The sequence below is a fragment of the Terrapene carolina genome, unplaced genomic scaffold (genome assembly GCF_002925995.2).
Source record: "Terrapene carolina triunguis isolate 2854851 unplaced genomic scaffold, T_m_triunguis-2.0 Scaffold113, whole genome shotgun sequence".
Classification (NCBI taxonomy): Eukaryota; Metazoa; Chordata; order Testudines; family Emydidae; genus Terrapene; species Terrapene triunguis.
In genome coordinates this window covers 21,183,411-21,200,033 of record NW_020664464.1, presented here as the reverse complement: position 1 = coordinate 21,200,033, position 16,623 = coordinate 21,183,411, and the positions used below count along the sequence as shown (strand labels likewise).

The 16,623-nt window shown below is 41.7% G+C and overlaps 1 protein-coding gene across 1 annotated transcript in view; it reads left to right on the top strand.

Annotated features, from left to right (window-relative positions):
• Positions 1-8,083: 8,083 nt before the first annotated feature.
• Positions 8,084-16,623, top strand: part of HSD17B3 (hydroxysteroid 17-beta dehydrogenase 3) — a 24,961-nt gene continuing 16,421 nt past the window's right edge. The window contains exons 1-2 of the mRNA XM_026652404.1: positions 8,084-8,237; positions 11,516-11,562. Coding sequence (XP_026508189.1) covers positions 8,084-8,237; positions 11,516-11,562 — 201 coding nt within the window. The remainder of the gene's footprint in view (positions 8,238-11,515; positions 11,563-16,623) is intronic.

Genomic DNA, 16,623 nt, shown 5'->3' with positions numbered 1-16,623 from the left:
TGCAAAGCATTTGATCCTCAGATGGTGCCATAGGAGTGTACAGTGATTATTACTGTTAGGGTTCTCAATTTCAGATACACACAAGCCAAGTTATGATTTTCTGTTGAAATCATGAGATGTTCAAATTTCACAAGGTTTTGACATGGAACCAGGTAGATCTGGATAGTATTGATTGACTGAGTTTTAGTTTGAGGTTCAAACTCAGCAAAAATTGGGGAGTGCAAACCCATGTGGACCATAGGAAGTGGTATTCTGGGTCAGCAGCAATGCCTATCTAGTTCAGTATCCTCTCTGACACTGGCCAGTACCAAATGTTTCAGTGGAAGTTGTCAGAATCCCACAGTGTGCAAATGTGGGATATCTGCCGGTCTCACCCTGATCTCTAATAGATAGAGGTTGGCTTAAGCACTGAAGCACAAGGTTCCTAAATTTTTGTTGTCATTAATTATAACAATGGATATTCTTGATAGCCATATAATTATCCACTCTCTTTTTGAATCTTAAGTTCTTGGCCGCAATGACTTCCTGCAGCAAGAAGTTCCACAGCTTAATCAGGTGTTGTGTGAAAAAAGTATTTCCTTTTATTGGTTTGAATTTCTCACCTTTTTAGTTTCATTCACTGTCCCCTTGTTCTCATGTTGTGTTGTGAGATACGGAGAACAGAAGACCCCGATCTACCTTCTCTATACAACTCGCTCTTTTATACAGTATAATTCCAATTATCCAAATACCCTTTTTCCAAAAATCCTAGTTTATCCAAATCCACGGTGTGCCTCCTCCACCCCCCATGTAGCCCTATGTTAGTGAATCACCCACTGATAAGTTCTCGATTAGCCTCTTAACACCCACTAGCACTACTCAACAGCTTTATATTTGTATAGTGGTTCTTATTGGTTACTGCAACTAGTGAGATCTAATCTTGTTTGCGCAGCTTGGCAGGACAATGTAAAAAAAAATATATATATATATATCTGTGTTTGGATCTCAAGCAGCAACAACAGATTCTCGAGGTCCTAGGCCTGGCCTACACCTAAAACTTAGGTCAACCTAGCTATGTTGCCCAGGGCTGTGAAAATTTTCATGCCTTCAGCACTATAGTTAGGACAACCTACCCCCCAGTGTGGATGTGGCTAGGTCAACAGAAGGATTCTTCCATCCATCTACCTACTGCCTCTTGGAGGGGTGGATAACTACACAGATGGAAAAAATCCCTTCTGTTGATATAGGAAGCATCCACACTGTGGCACAGCTGCAGCACTGTGCCAGCAATGCCCCTCTGCCATGTACATTGGCCAAACCGGACAGTCTCTACGCAAAAGAATTAATGGACACAAATCTGACATCAGGAATCATAATACTCAAAAACCAGTGGGAGAACACTTTAACCTGTCTGGCTATTCTATGACAGACCTGCGGGTGGCTATCTTAAAACAGAAAAACTTCAAAAACAGACTCCAACGAGAGACTGCTGAGCTGGAATTGATATGCAAACTAGACACAATCAACTCAGGGCTAAATAGGGATTGGGAATGGCTGAGCCATTACAAACATTGAATCTATCTCCCCTTGTAAGTATTCTCACACTTGCTTCTTATCAAACTGTCTGTACTTGGCTACCTTGATTATCACTTCAAAAGTTTTTTTTCTCTTACTTAATTGGCCTCTCAGAGTTGGTAAGACAACTCCCACCTGTTCATGCTCTCTGTATGTGTGTGTATATATATCTCCTCGATATGTTTCACTCAATATGCATCCGAAGAAGTGGGTTGTAGCCCACGAAAGCTTATGCTCTAATAAATTTGTTAGTCTCTAAGGTGCCACAAGTACTCCTGTTCTTCTTGTAGCTGTGCTGTGGCTGTAGTGTAGATATACCCCTAGATATGTCAGCATTACGGGCCGGATTAACCTTTTGTGGGCCCGGCGCCAAACATATTTGTGGGCCCCCATGGAGGCAATGGAGCATGGCGCGGGGAAGGTCAGTCCCCGGAGCAAGGGGCCAGCCAGAGGGAAAGGGGCACGGCATGGCAAGGACAGCCCTACTCTGCCCCATGCGAGGACACTATTTACAAACTGGCAGTTGCCAAATGCACAGTGGCCTGCCCGGCCCTGTGCTGGCAGCATGCCTCTTCCCCTCGGGGGTGGGCCTATGCTGTGCCACACAGCCCCCTCTCCTCCCGCCCAACATCCTCTCGACTCCCTATGGCCAGAGGCCCCCCGGACCCACTGTGGCCAGCACCCACTCACAAATGCACAGTGCCCTGTACAATACTACCCCTGCCCACAGCCCCACCACAATTGCCCAGCACCCCGCACAGAAGCCCCACTCCCTAGTGCACCAACACTCACAGATCTTCCCTGCCCCTTCACAGCCCAGCTCCCCACCGACCCACTCCCACAAACCCTGCCTCCCAGCCGCACTCACCAGCCCTGCTGGGAGGCGACTGTGTCTGCCAGGGCTGAGCTGGCAGCGCAGCCAGGGCCGGTCCCAAGGCTGGGAAAAGCTCCGGTCCCTCAGGAGTGGCACGATCAGCCCGGCCAGGGCCTGCCCCAGCCAGGGTCCCTCAAGATGCACTGGCCTGGAGGGGCCCAGCCAAGCCTCCACACTGTCTCCCCATCCACCTGGCTGAGACTGGTCAGGCTTCTGCACCAGTCCCAGGCGGCTCAGCTCCGGGGAGACAAGTGGGCCCCTCAGGTGGTGGGAAGCAGAGACTGCCCGGAGCCGGAGGTGCACTGGGGTCTGGCCAGGGGGCTGAGAGGAGCAGGGGGTGAGGCCAGGAGATGGAGAGGAGTCCTCGGCCAGCCGGCGGGCAGGCCGAGAGGAGCAAGTGGTGGGCAGGGGGAGCCAGTGGGGTCTCGGAGCGCAGTGCAAGTGGAGCAGGCCGGGGCCCCTTCTGAGCATGGGCCCAGCTCTATGGAGCCACTGGAGCCATTGTAAATCCTGCACTGCCTGTGTTCCCTGTATTTCTAGATCTGAAACTGCAGCTCGGAATAGCATTTTCTGTTTATCCAAATGCCCAGTTATCTGAAAGTTTTGGATGTACCCCAGGCCATTCAAATAAACAGGAGGGTATCGTATGCTTCATGCCCCCATTTATTCATTTCCTTTCTGAGGTCTGTGTGGATCAAACCAAAAATAGTGTTTGTATGAAGCTTTGTAAAGTGAAACCACCGCATTTTGAACAGTTCAAAGAACAGCCGAAGAGCTTGTCTACACAGCTAAGTCAATAAGTTTCCCTATACTGGTATTATTATATTGGCATAGTTATCCCAGTAAATTTCCATGTGCAGACAAGCCCTAATCCAGAAACCAGTATGTGACCTTTCCATCTCCATTCTGTGAACTATTAAAGAAAAGCAGAACAGGTATTGAAATGCTGTTTTATCATTATGATGTTCAAACAACACCCTGGTATTTTGTTAGTATTAGAGAGCCATGTATTATGGATATGGATTTCAAACATGCTGAAATTTGGCGGGCATTTGTTTCCATGGTTATGTTTCAGCCGAGAAAAACGGAGGTCATTTGCAAAAACCAGAGCCAGGTTTGGACTTAAAACCCCAGACGTTGGGGGTGTTGGATGGAGCATTTGGACTCTGGTCCATCTCTAGTCAGTGCTTTTGCTAACTTAATTTAAACTATAAACCATGCTGCTTGATTATTGAAATCTTTTTGCAGGGTATTTAACCTGCTCATGAATAGTTTTTAGCATGAAACTGAAAAATACCTCAAATTCTCACAGGTACTGTATAACCATTTTCTGCCAGCCCTACATCTAGGGCCAGACTGGAGAACAAAGAGCCTCTCCCTGCTCAAGAGTCAAACACAAGAGTCATCCTTGCGTTCCGAGGACCTGTACCATCGTAAGGGCAAGCTTCTCCAAAGTGAGGAGAGCAGAGACACTGCATCTTCCCCAAAAGTGGCACAGTTGGTCTCTTTCTAGCTCTGGAAGGTATTTTGCCTGCTAGAGATACAATATCTTTCATCACTCCTGCTGGGTGATGCAGCCCTGCACTTCCACTGTCTGGAGTTGGGGCTGCATGCCACGACCAAGCCTTTATTGTAATCCTACCTTTCATATTCCAATCCAGAAAGCAGCTATTCTGGTTGAACTAATTTCCCTTAGGGCTTGTCTACCTGCTAGGTTACTGTGCAGTAAACCAGGGTGTGGATCCACAGTTTACCAGTTGATTGCACAGTAATGTCGCACATGGACACTCCTACCGTGCACAGAGGTTATGGCTATGCTGCAATTAAAAACCCGTGGCTGGCCCATGCCAGCTGACTTGGGCTCGGGCTAAGGAGCTATTTAACTGCAGTGTAGACATTTAGGCTCAGGCTGGAGCCTGTGCTCTTGGCCCTGTGAGTTAAGAGGGTCCTAGAGCTCGGGCTGCGACCCAAGCCTGAATGTCTATTTCACAGTTAAACAGCCCCTTAGCCTGAGCCCTGTGAGCCCGAGTCAGCTGACCCAGGACAGCCACGGGTTTTCAGTTGCAGTGTAGACATACCCCAAAAGTCCCAGAGTGTGACTTGGTATACTATTACTTGAAAGCATGTTCATCACTTTCACTTTTACCTTCTGGCTATTATGATCTAGTACAATTCTGCCAATTCAGGGAAATACTTTAATTTTTAAAAATGTTTTCTTATATATTTTAAAAAATTCTTGAACATTTTTCTGTTCATGTTGTCTAGTAAAACTCCCTTTGCCCCACCACTACCACCAGAATGTCAAATTTGGGCCTAAACTACCTGACCATTCAACTTTAAGCAGGTGGGCAAGATGGCAGGATGGCTTTCACTGATAATCAGAGGATTAGCACAGCAATGGGAGTACAATACTGCTTGATATATAGCAATTGCACCTACTGAAATGAAAGAAAGAAAGAAACCCTCAAGGAAAACAACTCTGTTCAACTTGGTATGTACCTTAATTCTGCAATATTGTTTGCTGTATGCTTGTAAATAAAGAAATGCAATTATTGTTACTATTTTTGTATTTTTATTATTGGGTGCAGAGGAATGATACTTCTAAATCACAAGTGAACCCTAGGTCAAATACATTACAGTAAAAAACCAACAACATCATAGTTGAAATAATTTCAATTAGCCAATTATGCATAGCAGGCTTCTGATGAAGTCTTTGAATTTTGGGTTGCGTAGCTAAAGTACAAACCTTGATCATTCTTATACATATGTATGTTTTATTAATCAAAGTAGATGTAAAAGAGCATTAAGAAATTAAGACGATAAAATAGGTGATTCTGTGGTAATGTTTGCAGAGTTTATGTGGATTAACTTAATGTAGGATGTCAAAACTTATCAAGAAGATATCAAATCCCAAATCCAAAGTCTAATCACACAGTGCCAAACAATAATCTATTACTTTCTTTCTATATAGAAAATTTTGATCCCTAATTCTAGTGCTTATCCATTTGCCAGTCAAGTTTTAGATCAGTGAAAGCTACAGGAATGTCAGAGACTGTTCAACCAAATGGAATTCTTAAGTTAGAAATTTAAACAAGTATTGAATTATTGAAATGATAATTCAGAATTATTTTGACAGTAATTGGTAACTGTACATACCTCACCCCAAAGTATCCATTTACTAAATCAAAACTACTTCTTATGTCTCTTGCCATACACCAGTAGATAACCCTACTCTTAGTTTTATACAAACTCATACAAACCAAGTGTTAAGGTGTTTTGTAAACTCTTAGAACTTACTGCTCCAATCTTTCTCTTTGTGTGGACAGGCCAAGATTTTTAAAAAATAGGTGCCCAATTTTAGGCTTCTAAGTCCATATTTAGGTACCTAAACAAATGGCCTGATTTTTTCAAAGTACTGAAGCTAGTAGCTCCCTTTGACTTTAATGGGAACTGCTGTATGCTTTGCACTTCTGAAAATCAGGCCAAATGTTTAGGTAACTGTAGGGAAAGATTCTGTACACAGAACTTGGATAAGCAGTGACTGGGTGAGGACATTATAATTGTACAAATATTTATAGGCTGTAAAGATCGAGGATGGATAAGAATTGATTATCATAGTATTAGCAGTAATTGGATGAGAGTAAGAAAAGGAAAACTGATGCTGAATATCAGGAGACACTTTCTGACAGTGCAACCTGTAAACAGTTGTTGTAAACTGAGTCCCAGAAAAGGAAAATCCCCAAGGTCACTTTCATTCATTGGCCGAGCTGGAAATAGACCCTAAGAGTCCTGAGGCTCATGGTCCAGCTCTGACAGCTAGAAAATACTGCATCTCATTAGAATATCATAGAATCAAGGGACCTCGAAAGGTCATCTAGTCCAGTCCCCTAAACTCATGGCAGGACTAAGTATTATCTAGACCATCCCTGACAGGTGTTTGTCCAATCTGCTCTTAAAAATCTCCAGTGATGGAGATTCCACAACCTCCCTATGCAATTTATTCAGGTGCTTAACCACCCTGACAGGAACTTTTTCCTAATGTCCAACCTAAACCTCCCTTGCTGCAATTTAAGCCCATTGCTTCTTGTCCTATCCTCAGAGGTTAAGAAGAACAGTTCTTTTCCCTCCTCCTTGTAACAACCTTTTATGTGCTTGAATATAGTGTAGAAAATAATCTGCTTAGGTAGGGAGATGGTCTTGATAAAAATTGTGTTTGTTGTTTATGGATGTTCTGGTGGCAACTCCAAAGTCAAAGTTGTATTGAGATTTTGACTTAAAGAATTCAACCTCCTTGTTATGTATGAAGAACACTGTATCCTCCCCAAACTTACAGCACTCTGAGTACATAATGAATTTCCTGAGAAATTGCAAGTATTTTTTAATAATTTTTTGTTACAATTAGTTAAAAAAGGAGTACTTTAAGAAATGTAGCACTCAGATTGTTTTTGAGAATGATTTTAATCATGGAATAACACAAATATCAAACACTTCAAACTTTCCATTTTGGTAAAACTCACTGGAATCTCATGCACAGTTTGCTTTTGAAGAAATCAGGTTGCAATTACGTGAAATTATTAATTATTGTTATTGTTTTAATTAGAAACTAATAGACAGGGCCTGCAGTAGGACCATTGTGATCAACCAGTCATCACTTTTCCTCTTTAACTAATCTGCATACTGCAATTCTCTTGGCAGAAATGAGTCAGCAGTGTGAGGTGAACTATACACCAGGATTCCTCAGTCATAGCTTATTTGGCTAAAAGAGTTTTTAAATTTGAAAGTAATCCATCAAGTTAAAATATGTAAATGTGTAGTTCAGATACATAAACAACCTTTATTCTGCTCTGTAATAAGCGTATGATGAATGCAGTTTGGTGTTTCTGGTCCCAGATTAGATGAAACTGACATTTAAAGATTGGTTTTTCATTTCTTTTCCCTTCATGTTGTTGCTACAGAGGAGAGTTAAGATTGCCTGAGTGCCTTAAGTGTGTATTTCCATACCTTAACATGTTTGGCTTTATAATAAGTTCAAACTTAACCCTGCATTTTCTCTGTTTCTAGTGATTCTTCTTGGGATAATTACAACATTCTTGTATATTTCTTATCCTTAAGTTACTGATATATACTCTCAACCTCAAAAGCAATTTAACATAGAGGTTTTTGTCTGGGAATTTAAAAATGAGTCCAGGCCACAGAGTAGGATCCTAATTCAACATGAACATGCCCAAAGTTTTGAGGTGTCTGCATTGAAGATTTTAGTTTGTCCAGCAGCAAAAGATCTGGATGTGAATGTCCACCAAGTTTGGAGGTGTTCTCATCCAGGGTTTTGGGATAGGCCCATCTTTAGTCTCTATGAAAATTCTTTTTTGTTCCTGGATGTTTTCCCCAAAAAGGAACCTTGTCTAAAACCAGGTATTAGAAATCCTAGTTTGGTTTTATCTTTTCCAGTAATTTACCAATCTGAGTGTAGTATAGGGACGTTACTTTAATCTAAACCCTTGGCACTCAGTGGGGAAAAAAGAAATCACATGACCCAGTGGATTTGATTAGACTGTACACTTCTCTGCCAATGCTCAGAGAGTAGCAGTACGCTAGGAGGCAGTTAAGGGGAAGATAGTGTCGGTATTTCATCCAAGCTCACTGGATCTGTTCACCATGGGAGAGTTCCAACAGCAGCTGCTCACTCTTTATGGGGGTCTAATTTGTCTGTTTATTCTGGTGAAATGCATTAGATTTTTGAAGTATTTTTTCCCATATGTATGGAATGCTTTGCCTCAGTCTTTCTTTCGGTCAATGGGAGAATGGGCAGGTAATGGAATTTTCTTCACATTTTTATTGCTATAATTGAGTGATGAATTTCTGTGTTATTAATCATGAGTGGTTCTCCCCCTAACCCCTTTAAGAACTAAACTTGTAACTTTTGCTGGGGGGTTTTCCACTGATTTTAATTTTTATGAACCAGAAATTTCAGTGTACTTGGGAATACAAGAAAATAATCAGAATGGTTATAAAACACCATATGTTCTTTTTCAAAATACATATATATGGAATTTAACTCCCTGCTCATCCTTCCCTATACTGCACACATCCCAGTTCTATCACCTTTTCTCTGCTGGAAGTGCTTTAGTTTTATAACATTGCCTATATCCTTAGTTTCCTGATATAGCATTTATGAAGCAACTAATTTACCATTAGCATCTGTCCCCATCCTCGGAAGCTTGTTTCCTATGTTCGTGGTAACTTGGTTCCAGTGTAATTTGCCTGAAGTGGTTACCTGTCAATAATAATATCATTAACATCCACATTTACAGTAGACTCAAAACTTGGCTGCTCCATTTTAAAGGTGCCACATGTCCTCAAAAGAAGAACACTGGTGTTTAAAAATAAAACATTTTCTTGATATTGAATGCTGAGATTTTTTTTTTTTTAGGATTGTTAAACTACTAGCATTAAGCAGGATTGAGGATTTATTGCAGTTTCTGAATTCCTGTATTACGAGTGTCACAGGTGAGGTCACTTAATAGCAAGATGCCATCATCAGCATCAAATGCCAATTTTAGTGTAAACACTTTCCCCTCCAGATTGAAGTCTCAAGATCCAGGTCTCATTTACTTTAATGGGAGTAGATCACATCTCACTGTACATGTTACATTTTGTTACTGATGGGTGGCATGCACCCCTGTTCAGAAGGCCAGCACAATGCCCAGGCACTACTGAAATAACCTGTAAATCCTACATTGAAGAATTAAGTGGGACTTCAGTGAGGGCACAAGTCTAGCACTGACTCTCTCTCTGTGTGGAGTGGATTTCATTAAGTGGAAGTTCTTTGGTTGAAATCCTGACCCCATTTAAGTCAATGGGCTCAGTGAAGATTGGTAGGTTTATTTAAACAGTTCATTGCATCACATGAAGCAGGATATTCTTAGGCACTAGAATTAAAATTGGCAGATCTAGACTTGTCAAGTCTGCTGCTTTGCCCAAAAGACTACTGCTTTTTAATTATTGGTCTACTAGGAAACCTAACCAATCACTGCTTGTTTTGTTGAAGGGCTTCTTTCTCCATATGAAATAGGGGAGTGAGGTGTGTATTAACAACTAATCTTGGCATTAAAAACTCTCTCTCTCATAATTCAGACTACCCAAATCCATATTTTCCAGAGACTCTCACGAAACAAAATCCTTTAATGCTTATATTGCCCATTTCATTCCATTTATTATGATGACTTCTTGGGGCTACCTGGGAATTGTTCAGTTTGTTCCCTCTGGTCAGATTGTTTATATGGCACCCAAAGCATGCTAGTTGCTGGGTCCCCACCCCAAGGATATTTCAAGTCAAATGAAGAGATGATGGGATGTGTGAAAACAAAATTGAAGAGAATGGGTAGGAGAGTGGAGGGAGAAGGGTTACACGTACGTGGTGGCGAATTTGCTTTGGTTGTGGTCTATGTATGTCCTGCTTGGGGATCGTAGCATCTTTAAACGTTGTTCTCTAAAAAATTAAGATATTGTATTTTAAGGTTTGGTGGGGTAGAAGTGGACTAAATGGGACTGGCGTGGTGGGGAAGGATTTGCCAGAGCAAAGGGGCATGGAGGAGAGACTGAAGGGAAGAGGGAGGCAAAAAGAGAGGGACAGGGAGACGAGGATGAGGAACAGGAGGATGGATGGAAAGGGTCACGGTGCTCAGAGGTGAGGTCCACGAGCAGAGTGAATGTGATAGTGCAAGATGGGTGGTCCATGACAACAGTAGCTCCTCACTGGGCTGTGGGGAATAGTGGGGACTGACAGGCCTGGATTCACTCCCTGCATCATCTGCACTAGCTGGATACTGGGGAAACTACACCTGCTACTGTGATTTACAGGCCACCTAGGCAGGGTATTTTCTACACTGCAATGAATAACCCATGACTGGCCCGGGTCAACTAACTCAGGCTCAGGTTGCGGGGCTATAAAATTGTGCTGCAGTCATTCGGGCTCAAGCTGGAGCCTGGGCTCTGAGACCCTGCAAGGCGGGGGGTGCCAGCGTCCAAACTGCTGCAGTGCAATTTTATAGCCCATAGCCTGAGTCCGAGTCAGCTGACCCAGGCTAGCTGCAGGGTGTTTTATTGCAGTGCAAACATACCTGTAGGCTGGTCTGAGCCATGTAGAGTGGGGAAGAGGCAAAGGGCCTGGCATGCTATTCAGCTCTGGCTGTGTCTAGGCGGGGGAGAAGTGGAGACTGGCAGGACCAGATTTATTCATTGCACCTTTTGCTTTTGCTACTAGTTGGTACGAGGAGGAAACTCTGTGGCATTTTTATAGGTCACCTGAAGACTCCTCCGGGCTGGTGGTATTCATGATAGGTACTTAAACATGGGGTAAGGCTGGAATTTTCAAGAGATCCACCTCCCATGACTTTCAATCAGGTTGTGCTCCTAACTGCCCCTTTGTGCCACTGAAAAAATCTCTTCCTGAGAGATTAGAACATTTTGATCAAATTCTTTTGCAGAAAAGAATTGAGTCCATCGGTTTGGTTTGGTATCCTGTCTCCAACTCCTCAGAAACCAATACTTCAGAAAAAATGCAAAGCCAGCATAATGGACAATTATGCCACAACATGCCTACACAAGAAATTTCTTCCTAACCAAAGGCATTTGGTAGTTGGCTTGTCTCTGACTCAGTTTCTCCATCTATAATGGGGATAATACTGATCTAACTGTACCTAATAGCGTTGCTATAAGGATTAATTAGTCAATGGTATTAAAATACCTTGAAATTGAAAAGCGCTAAATAAGGTGATAATTATACTTAGTTGAAAAAGTCACAGTGCCAATAAATGAAATATCTAGAATGAAACACCATTGGTACAAATTATTGTTCTGCTTGCACTTTAAGGGGAATTATAAGCCATACTTTCTGTACAGTGCATCTAATCACTGATTAGTGGAAGCAGGTTCCTTGGAAAAAAAGTAAAAAGAGACTAAAGTTTGCACTTTTAATCCAGCCCTTTGAGCACTGGATATTAGTGTTTAGGAAATTCTGAAGCATGAAGATTGAATAATGAAAGGACGAACAAAAGAAGGTTATAAATTTATTTATTCTTCCCCTAGTGGTCACAGGAGCAGGAGATGGAATTGGAAAAGCATATTCCCTGGAGGTAAGATAAGCACCTATAAAATCAAAGTGGAAATATTGGTGAATGGGAAATTTCTTTCCTTCCAACATTCTTTGCAACTTAGTAAACTGATTCTACAGTTAAGAATATTATACATGCTTAAGGACCTAATCTTTCTTCTGTGTATGTGCATAACTCATGTTATCACTTAGTGATATGACATTCACTTTCAAAAATTAGAAGAATGACATGAAATAGCCCCAACTGCTTCCATACTGCCAAGAAAATCACTGGGAAGTATTGAGTGATCCTAAAGATTTCATGCATTCTGTAATAATGATATAGTATAAATTTTAAGAGACAGTATAGTCTAATAGACTAGGTTTGGGACTGGAAAATCTATTGACCTGGGTTCCATTCTCAATTAACCTGCTGTTTTGTTTTGAGCAAGTCACTAATGCCAAATATTTCAAACTTGGGTGCCTAACCTTAAACACAAATTTGACAGTGTTGGCCTTAACCTTTTTGCCTCAATTATCCCAGTTTTAATACTGGGATAATAATATCTACCTCACAGGGGTGAGTATTTAATAGCATTGCCAACTCTTACAATTTTATTGCAAAGTTCCATGCTCGGTTACTTAATACCCCTGCTCCTGGAAACAAATGTTTATGACAGAATCTCAGTTTTAATTGAAATTTTTTTTCCAGCCCTCATGGTTGCAGAGAAAAGCTTGAAAATGTTATCTGATGGCACAAAAACCAGAAGGCATAGAAAAAACATTTTGAAAAAACATTATTTTTAAGCCAATCTTATGACATTAAGGGCCTGACAGATGGTTCTGAACATTTGGGGTTGTCAGTATTGTATTTTGTTTGAACATATAAAGCATGAACAAAAGTGCCTAGTATTTATAATTTAACATTAATTGGTAATTATTATTATTTATTAACCAGCCTCCTGGATCACACCCTTCCCATGCAGAAGAGTGGGTCAGTTTCATTCTCTGCAGCATTCCTCCGTCCCTTGTCTTTGGTCCAGTTCTCAGTGAATGGGCAGGTGTGGGAAGGGGATCAGCTGGGGAAGAATGTGCAGAATAGGGGGAATTAGCATGCATGCCCAATTGCATCTTCGAAACCACATTTATGAGTGCAAATACCTACAAGTGGAACTTGGGGAACAGTGCATATAAGTGAGTGTTTGGATGACATTTAACCAATGTGTTGTTACAAATGTTGTGTTGCTCACACAAATGTGGGTTTTGCATGCATACAGAGGTGCACCTGCAAATGTTATGGGTCAGACTCAGTGCACACTGGCTGCTTTGTGCTATTTGAGCTATGCAAAGCAACTGTAAACTCGGCTTAACAGGACAATTAAAACACATTTATGGCTGCTTTGTGTTACTGGGGAGGAGTAGAACAGATTGAGTGAGCTTTTGGAAAATTTGGCTGTTACTGACCAGTTACTGTGGGGCATTTGTTAATTATTTTGGCTTTTGTAGTACGAGTAAGAGTCAGATTCCGCCATCTTTATTTATGCTGAATAGGACCTTACTCCACAAGTAGCCTTATTGATTTAAACCCTGCTCAGCTAATCTACAGGGCAGCTGCCAGGCACAGGCCTCTGTGAGCTCACTGCTCAGCATCTTCATTTGGCAGGCACAGGATTTTGTGAGGCTACTGGTTAAATACCTCTGACCCTTTGAAGTTTCTGACGTGGCTCCTCTGCCTTGCTGTACTGATACTGAAGTATAAGCCCCTCTGAGGTTACTGACTCTGTGCCTCACGTTCTCTGGGCTGATGCGAAGGCACAGGTCTCACTGATGTCTCCTCCTCAGCACCTCTCGTTTGCTGGGTTGAAGCGAAAAGGCCTCTATATGGGTATTGGCTCAACACTTCTGCACGTATGGGTTTATAACCGAGGACAGATCTCTGCAGGTGTGATGGCGAGGGACGGCCCCTGTGAGGGTTCCTGGCCAGCATATCTAGTTTTCTGGGTTGATGTAAAGGCATAGTGTTACTGGCATGACAGTTATAGCTTGCTAATGTCACAGGGCTTGTGGAAGCAATTGACTCAGCACTTATAGTTTGTATTAAAGTTCAGGCCTCTGTGAGACCGTATTGGGCTGATGTGAAAATCCAGGGTCCCGTGAGGTCTATGGATCAGCATTTCCAGCTTCTTGGGCTGATGTTAAGTAACAGGCCTCTGTGATAATACTGGCTTAGTTCCTCAAGCTGGCTAGTCTGATATCAAGGCAGAGACCGCTCTGAGGTTACTAGGCTCTAGCTTGCTGGCTGATTTCATGGAACAGATTTCTGTGAGGTCCTCTGGTTCTGGACCTTGAGCGCCTGGGGCTGATGTCAAGGCATAGGGCTCAGTGCTTCAGACTTGCTAAACTGATCTCAAGGCACAGGTCTCTGTGAGAATTACTGGCTCAGCAGCCACAGCTTGCTGGGATTATGTCAAGTTTTAGGCCTCTATGAAGTCACTACACTGCATTTTTAGCGTGTCAATGCACTGGCCTTTGGCAGTTTACAGGCTTGACTCTTCTGTCTTCCTGGAATGATGTCAAGGGACAGACTTCTGTGAGTATTCCTGGCTGAGCACCTCTACTTTGCTCAGCTAATATGAAGACCCATGTTTATGTAAGGCTTGTGGCTCAGCATTTCTAAACACCCTGAACTTGCTGAGCTGAAGTGAAAGCACAGGTCTCTGGACGTCACTGGCTCAGCTGAACTGGGCAATTTTTGACAACAATTTTCCTTGTTTATTAATAGCTTCATATTTTTAAACATTTAAGGTTGATTTGCTTAAATCAGGGTTTCATTAGATCATTTTTGAGAGCAAGGAATTTCATATAATATAAGCTTTGGTGTTTGGGAAAACCTTTGTGTGATTTGTTAAAATTTAGCATGTTTACAATCTGGTGAAAATTAATTAGGGCTTGAGTTGCTTTGTTCCAGTAGATTCACTATTTTACAGTGTTGCAGGAGTCTCCCATTAAATCCTTCTGCAGACACAAATATTTTAGGTTTGTTGTAGCAGTAGCACCGGAGGAAACATTTTAAAACAGTTTTGCAGAATCCATTTCTCCTTTTGGGGAGCTTCATTTTTGCAATCCTTCTCTCCTATCCTACTTCCTCTGGGTCACATAATTGTTGAGAGATTTGAGTCGGACAGGTCTCACAGGTTTGAACCGCGAGAAATTAAAAGAAAAAAAATAAGTGGGGATGCCAGTCCTGCCAAAAATCCCACTGTATAGATCTTAGAGAAAAAAATATATCTAATAGCTTTTACAAATCTGTAGAAATCTAGAACAACTTTTCCATAAATCATAATCCTGCAATTTTAAGTTCTTATGATCTAGTCTGAGTATCGCCAGTTTGTGTGCGCAACTGCGGTAATAGCATGCACAAATGAGGCCCAAAATCTGTGCAGTTTTGCATGTGGCTCTAGCTATTTGAAAACTTGGCTTATTCTGTAAGCTGCAAAAATGCACTATGAGGCATAGTGTTTTTTTACTGTTTTGATGTGTGTGAAAGCCTTTCGTTGCACACTACAATGCCTGCCTAAGCCTTCTATTAACCTGTTTCAACATGCTTAGACATTTGTCACTGCTGGAAGTAGTAATGATGATCTTGCCTTTTAGGAATCCCAGAAGTTCATGAGCATTTAAATCCTTTACCACTGGGAGTCAGGATTTCCTAATACAAACAGGTTTATGTTGCATAATGCTGGGAGCTGGGGCTTGCTCTCATCCGCAGTGGGAAATTATATTTTCTAGCTGCATCACAGGCCATGTCTGTATTAGGAAAATGCATTGTCTTAGGAAGTATTTTAACAAAGATGTTTTTACTAATAGAATGTTAAACATGACTTGGCCCTTAAACATGAATGATTAAAAATGAATTTTCTCAGTAGACAAGGCCATAGTATACAAGCCCAAGTAGATTGGTATTTTCCAACTGTCTTTTGCATTAAAAATTTGCCATCATCACGTCCCATTTCCAGCCTGCTATAGAGAAGCTAAAATGATGCCCACTCTTCCATAATGATCACTGTTTATTAGGGTTTTATTAGCTGGCCATAAAACATTTATTCTTGGCTGAAATTTGGCATGCAAGGTCTTAGCAATGAAAATCATTATCATTTACTTTTTTCAACGAACTGCAATAAAAATCAGTGAAATGCATTTATTAAAACAGAAGCTCAGAAAAATAGCTCAATTTTTGATGATGATATTTATATTACCAGCATGGGTCTGAATGCTTAAAAAACCCATCGAAATGGTCCCCAAATTACAACTTGGAATGAGTGACCATGGAAACAGCGACCATGTCTCCGTTGCCTTCCGAATGGATTGGAAACAGCTTGAGTCAAGCTTAATGTGGACAAAGGGAAATTTGCCAGTACGCAGACAATTAGAGTTCTCTTCCTGAGTACTTCAAATGCAGCCCTTAAAGTGAGCTTTCAAAACGCCACAGTGTCTAAGTGTTTGCCTGTCTTTTTGTAGCACCGGACAATTATGTAAGAGTCTCCAAAAGCTCAGAACTGTGAGAATGGGCTTTGTGCTGAAAATGCAAATGGTTGTTTCCAATACATTTAGTGGACAATCTCCCCCTCATACTCTCGATGTAGCGAATTTTTAAACAAAGGTCCTTATTTCTTAACATTCTTTTCATTGTTTCAGGGAAGCTCAATGGGACAAACTGTTTCCTTCAAATAGATTTAGGGGAAAAAGCATTGCAGGGAGTCAGTTACAGAAATGAATGCCTTTTCAGTGTGTGGGCTTCATCAGCTAGTCCCTTACTCTCTAAGTAAACCTGGTACTTTCAGATGAAGTTGGCCTTATCTTTGTGCACATTCATTTAACTCTGCCTCTCCCTACTTCCGTGGGCAGCTTTCTAGCTTCAGCTGAACTCTTTTCTGATCATGCACCCAAGCTCTAGTGCAACTTCAGCTTGTTAAAAACATACACTCTACAAGCTGGGACATATTCTACTTTCAATCTGTGCACAAAGCTCTAATTGGGAGTGGAAATGTTTATGTTCATGGTGTGTGTGTGTGTGTGTGTGTGTGTGTGTGTGTGTGTGTGTGTG